Source organism: Lissotriton vulgaris, chromosome 2_1 (genome assembly GCF_964263255.1).
Source record: "Lissotriton vulgaris chromosome 2_1, aLisVul1.2, whole genome shotgun sequence".
NCBI lineage: Eukaryota > Metazoa > Chordata > Amphibia > Caudata > Salamandridae > Lissotriton > Lissotriton vulgaris.
This window is the reverse complement of record NC_141687.1, coordinates 225,269,162-225,283,567: the sequence shown is the minus strand read 5'-3', so window position 1 is coordinate 225,283,567 and position 14,406 is coordinate 225,269,162. Positions and strand designations below refer to the sequence as shown.

Sequence of the window (14,406 nt, the reverse complement as noted above, 5' to 3'; positions counted from 1 at the left end):
CTTAATTACATAACTCCCCACCCCTCCCCCCTATTTTGCATCCAACTTAAAGCCCTGATCTTTTAATCTGTGTTGCTAAAATACTTCTTTACAGATAACCACTGGTTCACAATGTAGTAGACTGTCTAATTCTTAAACTTAGGAACTTCAGTCAAATGACTGCTCATCTAGCTTCTCTACATTGGCTTCCTATCACCAAGCGCAGCCAATTTAAGGCCATTCGCCTTAGTTACGTGCTCTGCCTTGGTCTTCCTGAGTACCTTCTATCGCGTTTGCAGGTAGTGCAGAACTCGGCGGCACGTGAAATTTTTGGCCTCAGCCGTAGTTCCCATGCTGCGGGTTTGCTGAAGTCTCTCCACTGGTTGCCAATTCGGAAACGCATTGAGTTTAAGGCTCTCACCACCGCGTTTAAGGCACTCCACGGCACCGGTGCACTTTACTTAAGGAAGAGAATTGGTTTTCACCATCCGTCTAGAGCCTTACGCTCGGCGTCATCGTCACTGACCACGGTCCCGGCAATTAGGTGTGCTCGGACCGGAGGTCGATCTTTTAAATTTCTGGCGCCCCGGGCCTGGAATGCCCTTCCACTGTCATTAAGAAAGAATGAGAACTTACTGTCCTTTAGAAAAGAGCTCAAAACATGGCTGTTCCGCCAATAATCTCCCCTCACCGCCAGGGTTATGCTGTGTTTGGGTCTGATAGCGCCGGGACACTCTGCTTGAGTAGATGAGTTAACACCAGTTAACATAACATAACACCCAATTATAGTGACCTGATTAATCTGCAGAAAATGTTTCTTTAGCTACACCCCCATATAAGACAATTGTGTTTGGCTACTGCGCGTCGTCTTTTATTTCTCATTCCAGAAAGAGGGGCCATGCTTTCCAATTTTACACAGCCATATTATGGAATGGACCCCTTGTTTCGCTCCACAGAATATCACTTCACTTACACAAATCTTCTAAAAACTTTTCACTTTAGCTTATATGTTTTCTCCTTACTGCCACCTTCTGTTCTAGAAAATGTTATTCAGCACCAGGAAACTGAGGCTTGTATAGCTGAACGCTACAGAAATACCATTTCATTTTTCTACAATGAACAGTAGGTGTCGATATTAATTTAATCTGTAATGTACTTTACCATGTAACATTTGTTGCACAAACAATAGTGAATTTTGTACTAAAACATCAAAAAATCTTAACAGAACTACAGTTTTGAGGAATTAGGTCTCAACTTTGGGATAGGCCTGCAAACATAAGTTCGATATTATTTTAAGTAACCTCCATGAAATGCAGAACATAAGACATTGGGCAAAGCAATGCAGATGTTGGAAATATAGGGCCAGGCATAGCCAACAAATATGTCAGTTTGTGTTAACACTGCAAATATCACAAGTCTAATAACGTAAACATGCATAAACTAGAGAAAACAAGAATGTGATTTGAAAATGTATATTCTGAAAGGCAATAAAAAGTACAAGAAGAAAACATTCAGCATCTGGATAATGCATCAAATGATAGAAGGATACAGGGATTAGGATACAAAGATGAAAGCGTTGGTCCTCTAGAGGGAAATAAAAAAACAAGCCTACAAGTTTTTTAATGTGGTTTTATAAAAAAATGAAATGTGCTTATCTTTTAAAGGAGATATTCAGGAACAATTTGTATTGATCCCTGGCAAAAGGTGCCTAGTAACCTGGACTCTTTTGAAACTTAAACAGCCTATAACCAGGTTGTCCATAAGCTATATTCCTATCAGCTGCAGCACAGCTCAGACTGCTCAAAAGAATCTTAGCCTGAATCTGATGCTTTATATTGGATGGAGCGTGGACAGCGTGTTCAAACAGGAGTATGCCATGAGATGGAGTCTTTTAGAAGTGGATGGTTACCAAGGATGAATTTCTATCTTACTCCTATTTAAAAGACCAACTGGCTTCATGACCGCATGCAAACAAAACTCAGATCTATCAGACTCCATAGGAAGAGACAGTCAAAAGCTGACCAGTCTAATTCATTTGACATATCCATACTGGGAGGTGGCACGCCTGACAATGTCCGTATTGCATTACGTCAAGTGCTACTTCTATATCTAGAATCACAAACGGAGTCCCTCTAACTGCATGAAACAGAAAACTAAACTTACACTTATTGATGCAGATGTACTGAATACGCTGCGTTGTTATGATGATTTGAATGAAGTTGCTACTCCTATTGCAGACAGGTTTACTAAATTATCTTTGACAGCACGGAGTATTCTAAGAATGAATAGATAGAGAAGGATGGAGCAGAATGTTTTATTATTCATTTTATTTTTTGTTGGAAGAAGCCCGATTTATCAAAACAGATTTAACATATTAGTTAATGAAAGAAGCAATGTAAATGGATACCATAGAAGAAACAGAATTACCTCTTTTCTGTTTCACACCTTTCATCAAACTCAACCTCGAAATAAGTTGCTCCAGGACAAAATAAGACTGTTACATCATGACAATTATTTTTGTAGTTGTGAGGAGATTCCATGGTCCATGTCCTGAGTGCCACTGGTTGTTGCCACTTTTCTGAATCCACCTAAATTGATTAAATACATAGTTGGTTATATTAATGAGCTGGGAAATGTGCAATATTTTTGTAAGAATTTCTTTCTTAGAAATAAAGTAATTTGACTTGACTTGATTAAATACATAGACATTACATTTAAAACATGCAATGGTACAAAAAGTGGGTAAGTCATTCCACTTGTTTAGTTAACTGTTACCATTTTATGTGTAGGACTTTATCTCCCTAGATCTTTTACTGTATTTTTACATTAGTGTATTCTTGACCCCCCCACATACGATTCACTATGCTTTCATGTCAAGGTCGATATCTCCTTTCACCAGCCTGAGTCACCATGTCCCCTCATCTGACACCACAGCTCATATGTCCATATATCCTTGTTCTAAGTCTGTATCTATCTGCCCAGTAGGTGTGTTTCCCTGGCCTACGGCATGTGTCACCAACAGGGATTTCCCTGCCTCACAGCCATGAGTATCCCTACCATGATGCAATATCTGTCTGGCTCACCAACATGTGTATGTCTGGCAAATAGTCACGTGGACTCAGGCTAAGCCTTTTTTATTTCCTTGTGTATTGTTCCCTGTCTGAGCCATGGTTTTCAAGTTGGGGACTCCATTTCTCCTTGTACACACCTGCCTATGGATATCTGTACATAAGTATGTACCTCTTCATCCTTCTCTCAATGTCATCCTTTGTCCTGATCGTACAGTTTCCTAGTCCCACTGTCAGTGTCTCCCGGACCCAATCTAAGCAGTAATCCTATTGCCCTTTTTTCATGTCCCCCTTTCCCTCATTCCAGTGAATATTTCTAAAGTTTCTTAGACTGTGGCTCTATTTTCATGTCTGACTGTCTCTGAGTCCTCATTTCTGTAAGTGTGTGTTCGTGTCTGATACCTCATGTTCAGAATCTCGTCCACAAGTCTGATTTGCCCACTCCTCACCTTATGGTCTGTTGGCCTCATCAAAACCTGTTTCCCAGGCCTTGGTTTTCCTAGTCCCCAGGACCATGCCTACTGTTCCCCGGTCCAATGTATTTCATTATATTGCATGTAACATCGGGAGAGACTTCATCGAGAGAATTATTATGACGAAACTCTGCAGCTCAGTTAATTATTTGTAATGTTTTTGTATACAGGGTGGGCATATAATGTTACCCCAACACACATAAGAGTGCATAGGTGTGTGGCATGTCGAATCCACACTGGGTGAATCAGTCCTCAGTGTAGCGGCCTGCAGTTGTATCTCAGCGGAGTTTTGCCACAAGCTTAAGGCCATTAGTTGCCATTGCGGGCAGCTATCCCTTACTATGTATTGTGGCATGAGAGAATCTTTTTTTCCTACTTTTTTTATGAGAATATTATTTTCCCATTCTCTTTTAAACTGCAAAATAGCTTTGTAAGTGAAAATCTCACAAAAAGGAGACTTTTGTGCTGTTCAAAAAATGGCCTCCATACAATTGCTATTTTCATTAGAAATTCAATGTTATCACAGCAACCCGTTTTTAATGGTTTGTGTCATTGATCTCTAGGGGCAGGCATCTATAGGGGCAGGCATCTCTAACGGTGGCCCAACTCTATTGCTGTGGACTCTTTTTCCACAGTGCACAATTAATGATTTACAAAAACAAAAAGTGTGATTTAAGAGGGACTAAAATTAAAAATTAAAAAATCCAATTCCTCAGACAATCACATTTAATAAAGCTTCAACTATGATGGAATGATGGACAGGATCCGTTAATTTCTGAATCCCAATTTCCACAGCAGAGATATACAAACGTGTTAACCCTCTAGAGCTCACTCATCAACTTTTTTTAAACACTTATGAAATGAAAAGAAGGTTTTATGAAGCACATGTATGCCGAGGCACTTTGCACTAGGGCGGTCATAAAACTTGAGCAGGAGGAACAAGCAAAAGTTAAGACTTGTATGCAATCAGCCAGGTTTTTAGTGCTTTTTTAAACAGCTGTCTGTTAGTTTGGCTTCTCAATGAAAAAGGCAGGGAGTTCCAGAGTTTAGAGACCACATGAAAAAAGCTTCTTCTACCCCATTGTACGGTCTTCTCCCTAGGGATTACCAGCAGAGAGGCAGTCAACGACCGTAGATTGCATTGTGGGACATGCCATCTAATGAATTTGCTGAAGTAGGCAGGTTCTGCACCATGGAGGACCTTGTCAACAATGCACAGATATTTCAATTGGACCCTCACATGGACCGGCAGCCAATGCAGATCTTAAATACTTTGGGACACCGGACTGAATTTGAGGATTTTAAGCAGTAGACATGCTGCTGCATTTTTTTAAGTGATTGAGTTTGGATAAGGTCATCTTTTTTGCACCCAGACAGAGGGCATTGCAATAATCAATCTTTGATTACACCAAGGCTACAATCACGGTTTTCCTTAGATCAATACGAATAAAAGGTATGTTTTTTTATAGGATCTTCAAAGTTTAGCAGCAGGATGATGTAATAAGATTGACTTGGTCCGATAAGGATAGCTGATCGTCTAGAGTAACTCCTAGACCTTTTACCTTCTTTACTGGGGATGGACATGGTCCGGCTAATTCTGGCCAGCAGGATGTGTATCAGAAAGATGTATTTTTACCAAATAGTAGCACCTCAGTTTTATCGGTATTCAGCTGTAAGCAATTGTCCTGCATTTGATAATGTGGACCATACATAAATTTCATTGCCGTCATCCAGCTTTGATGATAAAAACACCACTATTTTCGTGTCGTCTGCGTAGCAGATAGCAGTAAAGCAGTGAGAGCGGATGAGTTTAGCTAGTGGGGTAACACAGACATTGAACAGAGTTGGGGATAGCGAGGCTCCCTGGGGCACCCTACATGGGGGGTCATAGGGATGAGATTTGTGTCCTCCCATCGATACAGTTTATTCTCGGTTCCCTAGGAATGATCTTAGTATATTGGAGGCTCCGCCTGCGATCCCCATTTCAGATAAGCGCCGGATGAGTACGTGATGGTTTACCGCATCGAAAGGGGTCTAGCAAAATTAATATTGCCTTCCCTCCTCCATATAGCTGGATGCGGATCTCCTTGTGGCTGCAATAAGTGCTGATTCTGTGCAGTGTAAAGGCCAAAATCCGTGTTGTGCTGGGTTCATCTGGACATTTGTCTCTAGGAAATGTAGCAGATCTTCGTTTAGGGCTTTTTCAAAAATTTTGGATGGAAACGTCACACAAGAGATTGACCAATAATTTTTAAACTCAGGAGGGTCTTGCGAAGGTTTTTTCAGGATGGACTGTACTAGTGATTTTTTCCCAGATGTTTGGAAAGGATCCTGCGTCCAGAATATTGGTCAGGAGGGGTGAAGGGTGGCACCCAACGGTACTAGGGACCAAATGACAGGGACAGGGGTCTAGTGGGGATCCAGATTTGGTGGACAATATTAGCCTCTCCTCTTGTTCGAGCCTTAGGTGATTAAACTTTTAAGGGCGAGCATGTATAGTTACCTCGCCATGATCCAGGCGACCCAGCGCATCTGGGTTGTCCCCAGCTTGATGAGTGGAGAACTCGTCGTATACTTTTTAAAATTTATTTATCACAAAATTCTTTGTTCAGGATGAACTGTTTACTTTCAGCACATTTTGAGAAAGCAGTGGCCGTTTTAAAAGCTCTCTGGCTGAATTTTATGCAGAACAAATTTTCTCAGTAAACAAGTGTGACTTTGCTGAAATTATTGCTTTTTTGTACTTTCCACTAATTTTTCTGTAATGTTTTTTTTTCCACTAAGGAATATTCCTTCCTCCATATTCGTTCTTGGGCCCTACACTGCTTCTTATCCCCTTTACTGCTAAGGCAATATTATCAATCTCATATAATTTCCATTGAAATCAATGGAAAGTCCATGACGAATTACCCTTGTCATTAGCAGCCAAGAGGTTAAGTTCCTTCAGCTTGGGCGTGTACTACGGTGCAGATGATTGCTTCCTGTGGTTACACCTATGTTTTTCTGGGGCATGCTTGGTGACCACTGAATCAATTCAGCCAATAAAATTGAGGGCTGCCGAGTCGGGATCAATGTTTAGACAAGGAGTGTGGGAGCGTAAGGCTGAGTCTAAGTCATGTGTACTTATTTTCTGCCATGGGATGGTTATCCCAAAGAATACAGTGCTATGATCTGTCCAGGCCATGGGTAGGGTTCTGTTAAAAATGATACGAACGTAGTTGGTGAAAATGCCATCAGGAGTAGGGTTCCCTATGTGAGTTGGCTCAGTGACGATCTGGTTTAAGTCAAAACTCTTCACACAGTCAGTCAGATTGATGGTATTGCTGCATTCTTATTGCTCAAAAGTTAGAGAACTGATTTACACCAAGCCAATAGCAACACGATTTTACGTAAAATTCAAATTTTATTCAAAGACTGGTGAAAATCGGTTATGTGTTTTTTGCTATAAGCAAAATTACCTATATTAGTAAAATGGAAAACATACATTTTTTGATCACCCGCCAAGTGACTGCCAATTTTAGTGCAAACTCATCTACATGTTAACAATATAGGAAAATCAAAACATGCCTATTCAATGAAACGTGCATCGGAACAATAACCACACAGTGGAGCCAAACCGGAAATACTATTAGAACTTCACTCTTAAAGAGTGCTTTTGTTAGTTTGTAAATCTGTTCAGCAGTTTTTGAGAAATTAACGTTAAAAGACGTTGCTTAATAGATTTGAAAGATTTATCGCTTTTGTCTATCTCAGCCATTTTAATCCACGGTCTAACAGTTAAAAAACAAAGGCCTCCAATGTGCGAAGGTGCTTTTAGGTCCCGTTAACCACTTTGGGTCCTTTCGCAAACCTAAGACCATAGACCGAACTACAATAAACACCTACCCACAAGGGCGAAATTATTCTTTCATCTACATTTAGAGGATGAAGGGCATGACCCTATTTGCCAAAAAGAAAAAGAAGCACACATAAAGGGGTTAAAAAGGTTGAGGTAAGCAATCATCGACTCAGCCAGACTATAGAGCTCCTTCTCCAATACTCAGAAAACAACTTTGTGCTTTGACCCATAGCTGACTGATTTCAGTGGTTTCAAACTGTTGTTTCAGTGAATTCCCAGTTTTTTAGGTCGAGGTAATATCCGGTCTGCCAAAGGCAGACCGGGAGTCCGAGAATTAATGTTTCTTAGTGGGACTATTAGTCCCGCCTCAGTTTTTCCCTCTTTTCCATTGGCTGGCTTCCTAAACGGAGGCCAGCCATTGGAGGAGAGAGCCGTCCCTCCGAATAGGCTCCGTCTTTTTCGGATTTGGGGGCGTAAGTTTTGCTGTTCTTTAGACAGTGACATCGCCCATCACTCAGGACAGCAAAACACGCCCCTCCAAATCCGAAATATTTCAGAAGCTTTTGGCCGCCATTGTTGCCTGTCCACCAAAGATTAAAGAGCACTAGTTAGAGGAGCCGAGGGAGGCTAGCAGGGGGAGCAGAAAGCCAGGCGAATTGAGCTAGGCAAGGCAGAGGAAGGGGAAGCACTCCCACCCTCACCATAAGAACTCGTCCAGCACCTCACTCGCGCAGGCGAGCCCAAGGTATCCCCAGCAGCCTTTCTCCCCGCAGCCTGCGGTCCCACTGCTGAAACAGGACCTGGGGTTACCTAGCCCTCTGCCTGCTCTTCACTGCAGCGCATTGCATGGACACGGTCACCGGGCTTTTCCCCTTCGGACAGCCCGAGTTCTCGTACAAGAGGAGCAACTGCAAGCCCATCCCGGCCAGCCTGCTGCTGTGCCACGACATCGAGTACCCCAACATGCGCCTGCCCAACCTGCTGGGGCACAAGACGCTGAAGGAGGTGCTGCAGCAGGCCTCTTCCTGGATCCCGCTGGTGCAGAAGCAGTGCCACCCGGACACCAAGAAGTTCCTGTGCTCGCTCTTCGCGCCCGTCTGCATCGACGAGACCATCCAGCCGTGCCGCTCGCTCTGCGAGCAGGTGAAGAATAGCTGCGCGCCTGTCATGTCCGCCTTCGGCTTCCCCTGGCCCGAGATGCTGGAGTGCGGCCGCTTTCCCGAGGACAACGACCTCTGCATCCCGCCGGCTGCCACCGACCTGGACCTGCCGCCCACCCGGGAAGGTAAGCGCCCCTGACGCGGCATGTGCTCTGCTGCGTATAGGCATGCGTGCAGGGGACTGCCATATGCTTGAGAGGACAGGCATTTCTTAATTTCTGTCCCCCCGAGAAGTGCACATTGTACTGGGGTAGATCATCTCTCCTGGGCGCTCCTAAATGTTCACATGTAAGCGCTTTACCACTGCATGCAAGCTAGCAGCACATTAAAAGCAACATTCTCTGAATTACTGCATACCTACAGGTGCCCGGAAATATAAGGGTTGTCACAACATACTGGTTTGTCTGAAAAGCACGTCTTGCATTTGAAATGCAAAAAGTACACGAAAACCCACATCCATAGTAGAAGAGCCACGCTGACTTTGCCTGTATAGATTTTTCTTGGGTGTTTCTGGATTTAAAGACCCAGAGAGAAAACATAAGGTCACAGAAATCAAGTGCTATATGCAAGAACTGTGGATGTTGAAATGCAGAATCCAAACACTTTATGGGGGAAAAGCATGCTCTGCTTATTTTGGCACCTCCCCCAACAACAACCACTACTTTTGTACGTAATTTGCCCAATAACACAATGCTCCCTCCGTCTCTCACACACACCGTTTCCCTCAATGAGGCTTTCCGCCGTAGTTAGGTGAATGACTATGTGTGTGTGGCTCTGTGTGGGTGTAAATGCAATAGGTCATGCATATTTTAAGGTCTGCTGTGTTCGTTCGGAGCACTTGGCACTTGTTTGCCGGTGCGTAGATGTCACTGCATTATGTCTGCAGCGCATGCTAATACGTCCAAGCGGCTATTTATTCCTGTTCGGTACATCACACAATTGTTTTGTTGGCGTTGACTAGATACACATTCAAACTACGCCGATGTAGTGCTGCTGTCAAGCCTACAACAGGTCGTTCCTCTTTCCCTGATCAGTACTTAGCAAATCTAGTCTCCACCCTCAGTAGCTTCTCATTATGTAAAGTTATCGCTTGTGTGTGTTTGGGGTGAGGGGCTGTTAGCCGTGTGTGTGTTTTGGCTGAGGGAGGGGACAAACATCCTGGGATCGTTTACATTGCGACCGACATCCGTATACTAATTTGTCAATGATTTCTACTGTCACTGGAGAACAGACACCGGCACTGATAGCTTTGAGATGCAGTCTATGTATATGCACAAGTTCCATGTGCACTTCAGTATATATACATACATACAGTGACTGCCATTTTCACTTGGGCGCGCGCGCACACAAACTCCATCCCTCTTAATCAGACACGTTATACGCCAGAGCTCATAGCCAATACAGATCCGTTTTTCAAGATTCACCATTCGCAGACAATGTCACACAAACCCTCTTTATCAAGCAAAGAATACACAAGCGGACATTGTATTGAGTATTTACTACTAGTGTTCTCCTTTGATCGATCTATATGAAATTTGAAATGAAGAAACCAAACTGGACATGTCAAACAAAAGCAGAATTCCACGTAGAGTTATCAAAAGGCACCCAAGGTATATTTACAAAGCCATTGCCCGTTGAAAATGCATCTTAATGTTTAATGTTAAATAAAAAGTCACTATCATAGACTCTGTAGCAACAATTATACATATGCATGTTTACATACGGATATGTAGAATATTTGACAACTTCACTCTCTCTTTCTAAATTACTAATTTACTCTATCTCACAACCTCACTCTCAAATACACTAGGTCACTTACACTTTCTCTTTCACTATCTCACTACATCACTGTTTCTATCTTAATATCTCACAACATCACTAACACTCACTACTTCACTCTCTCTTTCAATACATCTCACTCTCTATCTACCTCACTCTCTCACTACATCACTCACTCTCTATTTCAATACCTCTCTATCTCGCTACCTCACTCTCTCTCTGCTAATGCAATATGTCTAATGCAATATGTAACACATATGCAAACACTTAAGCTATTGACAATAGAAATGACAATAACATTTACTTAGGGATAAAAAAAAGAAAAATAATAACAATAAGCAATGCCAATAGCTCTACCTATAATATTGCCGAGACCATTGCATTGTAAATGCTTGTTATTTTTATGGTACACTGTAATCCCATGCCCTTTACCTAACCAGCAGCAACAAGAGGTCACACCAGCTGTGTACGGCCACTGAACGGCAGGGGTTACTCGCAGGGACTGGCACGAGCTAGGCCCCACGTCTAACCCACCACTCGCGGACATCTTCTGATGCCCCCACTGTGCACGTCATTGGCTGCATTGGCTGTGCACATTGGAGTTCCTGTTGTATATTTTTTTATTTTATTATTTTTCCTGGTTTTAAAAAAAAAAAGATTATATAGAAAAAACATTATGACATCTTTAAAATTGTGCTAATTTACACAGAGTAGGGCCTTTTTCCGCCCGTCATAAAATGGCAGTCGTTATCATGGGGAACTTGTTGTCCCCCCCCCAAGCTTTTTTAATCACCATTTTCCAAGGATCCGAGTGCTCCCATGCACTAACTTCGGATGAGGCACCTCTCACATTGTAGGTGCGAGCACAATTTCCTAGGGAAGCAAAAAAGGGGGAAAAATCTTTTTCCCTCACTCTTTTTTCTTCCATTTGTGGAACTGCGCAAAAACGGACTATGCCTAGTGACTGCCAATTTTGTTGAATATCGTTCTATAGAGGCCAAAGTTATAAGTGTATCAAAAACGTATTTTCAATGGAAAGTCCGTCAGAAACATCGCCACATAGTGGTGACAGCCACTGCCAGGTCTTACACCCAACCAGCTGTGAGAACTCAACCACAAATATGCATAGACTTCAGCCATACGTAGTGGAATTGGCTGCACAACCTTGCCTACGGACAGGCCCTTCGCCCAACCCCCGGTGGATACAACCTTTAGCTCTTGCTTTCTCCCCTCATTTCTGTGCCTCACACTGCTTTTTTGTAGCTCTTTAATTTATGTACCTATATGTACAAGTCACAATTCTCATTTGAGTCGCAACAGTTTAACAAATCGGAAACTACCCACTACTTACAATTGCAGGTCATTCGATCACGTTTGACTTGCAAGTCATGTGCCATTTACTGTGCTCAAGTTTGCCATGCCTCTAGGTCTGACCCCACCCAGCACTCCCCTGAGGTAGGTCTCCTCTCATGGCCTCTCCACTGTTGGACAGGCCTCGTGGCCGGCCGTCCCCTCCCCGCATGGCGGGTCGCGGATCCCTGTTCCTCCTGTTCCCCGGACAAGAACCACCCGTGCAAACCCGCCGGGGCAATCCACCAGCCCTTCCCCGACGGAACATTGGCTTCTGAACCCCACCGTATCGGCTGGCCCGGGTCCCTTCCAGAACCCCGGTCTCCGGCCCAGCCGCCATCTTGGACCCTACATGACCAGGCCGCGTGGCCTCGGGTCGACCTCGGCCTCGGGCCCAGCCAGGCCCCGACATCGAGGCACCACCGTCCGCCCAGGGGGTGAAGAGACCACTTGGCAGGTCAATGGGAGAAGGAGTGTCGATGGCTCCCCTCCGCCAGGTGTTGATCGCCCCCAGCCTCCCTGGGCGCTGGCTCCACCCCCCTGCTGGGTGTCTGGACTCCCTCATCCCGGACCTCCCGACCTCCAAGTGCGAGGGTCCGGACATCAAAGGGCGCCAGACCTATAACTGGGGCAGCTCCAGAGCAGGAAGGCAGTTGTATCCTGGAGTCGAGAGACACCGAGACGAACTCATCCTTGGAGGCCTGCTGGCGCTGTCGCGGCTCCTCTTCGTGAAACCATCTTTGAAGGCCTGCTGGCGCTGCCGCGGCTCATCCTCGTCGTAACCCGTCTTCAAGGCCTGCTGGCGCTGCCGCGGCCCATCTCGTCGTGAACTATCTTCTAAGCCTGCTGGCGCTGCCGCGGCCCATCTCGTCGTGAACCATCTTCTAAGCCTGCTGGCGCTGCCGCGGCCTATCTCGTCGTGAACCATCTTCTAAGCCTGCTGGCGCTGCCGCGGCCTATCTCGTCGTGAACCATCTTCTAAGCCTGCTGGCGCTGCCGCGGCCCATCTCGTCATGAACCATCTTCCAAGCCTGCTGGCGCTGCTGCGGCTCCTCATCGTGAACCATCTTCGAAGCCTGCTGGCGCTGCCGCGGCCCTCCTCATCGTGAACCATCTACAAGGCCTGCTGGCGCGGCCGCGGCCCCTCATTGCGAACCCTCCAGCTCGAGGATTGTGAGCTCCATCTCTTGCTGCTTCTGTACCAGACCGGTACTCAGACTGTCCCGCTACCCTTTTTCCCCAAAGAGACTAGAATTGACAGGATCCTCGTATCCTGGTCCTGCTGTATCGCTTATCACCTTGCCTCACGATATATATATAAAAGTGTGCAGAACTCATCTCTGTGTGGTGTCTATCTGTGGGGGGGAAGTTACTTGTCTGTACGATTACCGGAGAGGGCCCTCACCGGAGGCCTCTCCCCCTGTACTCGGCCGACCCTCCAGGTCCCCGTCTAACATTGGTGGCCAGCGGCACGATCCGAGCCGACGCATAATCGTACAGAGAGTAACTCACCCCACGACACACAGCCACCATGACGACAAAGGAGAGTGGAACAACCGAAAAATTTCAGATGGAAAAGCTGGAAGAGTACAGCCACAAAGAACTCAAGCAATTCTGCATAGAGCTAGGCATTGCTACCACGGGACTGAGCACGAAAGATGACCTCAAGCACGCCTTAGAATCGTGGGTGGAGACGGAAACATCCCCAATCCCAAAATCAAAGCCTCGAGACCACCGAAACGATTACCACCCCTGCAGACGAAAGAAGGTCGGGCCTCTCAGCCAAAGAAGCCCGAGAACGGGAGAAAAGCCGGCTCCACGAGTTGGAGCTGGCCCGACTCCGCTTAGATGGAGAACTCAAATTGGCAGAGCAAAAGATAACCCTCGAACACTTACGGCTCAGGGAAGAACGAGAAGAGAAAAAGAGCCAGAGGGAGCTGGAAGAGAAAAGACTAGCCTACGAGCATGAGCGTAGCTTAAAGGAGCTCGAAATTCGACGGCAGAACAAAGACCTCGGCGTCCCCGGGCACCAGAGCCCCGCTACCCCTACGGACCCCAAGGTCCACATCCCCAAGGATGTCCTCAGGGAATACTACCGGAACGATGATATCCAGCAGTGGTTTAAAGCCTACGAGGTAGCTATGGCCTCCCACCGGATCCCGCAGAGCGACTGGGGAGCTGGGTTATGGGGGAGATTCGTCAACGAAGGACGAGACACTCTGCTGCAACTCCCCGATCACCAGATGACATCCTACGACCACATGAAGGCCGCCCTCCTCACTCGCTATGGGCTCACGCCCGAGATGTACCGGCAGAGATTTCGAAACTGCAAACGAATCCCTGGTACAACCTGGGTAGAGTACTTGAACTTTTTTAGCCGAGCCTTCGAGGGATGGATCAAGGGCAGCCAGGTCACCACCTACGAGCAATTATTTGACCTTATTGTATGGGAGCACCTCTCCAATAATTGCTTCGTCGAACTAAGACAGCACCTCCTTGATAGTAAGTTAACCGAACCTCGGAAACTCGCCATCGAAGCAGACCGATGGGAGAGCACCCGAGTCCCTCGGAGCTGGCCCAGCGAACAGAACAGGGCCTCCCAAGGGCCCCACCGCCCACGGGGGGGAGGAGGAGGCCAGGGTCGGGGCAGGGACACCGTCACGGTGCCCCCCACTAGCAACACCCGGCCCCCAGCCGGAAGAGGAAGCCCTCCAATGCGACCAGGGTTCCGCCCCAACGTTACCTGACACAAGTGCCAG

The 14,406-nt window shown here is 45.8% G+C and overlaps 1 protein-coding gene and 1 pseudogene across 1 annotated transcript in view; one reads left to right on the top strand and one right to left on the bottom strand.

Annotated features, from left to right (window-relative positions):
• Positions 1 to 14,406, bottom strand: part of ZZEF1 (zinc finger ZZ-type and EF-hand domain containing 1) — a 1,733,356-nt gene that overhangs the window by 1,183,757 nt on the left and 535,193 nt on the right. The window contains exon 22 of the mRNA XM_086954803.1: positions 2,407 to 2,567. Within this exon, the coding sequence (XP_086810929.1) occupies positions 2,407 to 2,567 (161 nt within the window). The remainder of the gene's footprint in view (positions 1 to 2,406; positions 2,568 to 14,406) is intronic.
• LOC147729889 (secreted frizzled-related protein 2 pseudogene) overlaps positions 4,671 to 14,406 on the top strand; it is a 53,972-nt pseudogene continuing 44,236 nt past the window's right edge.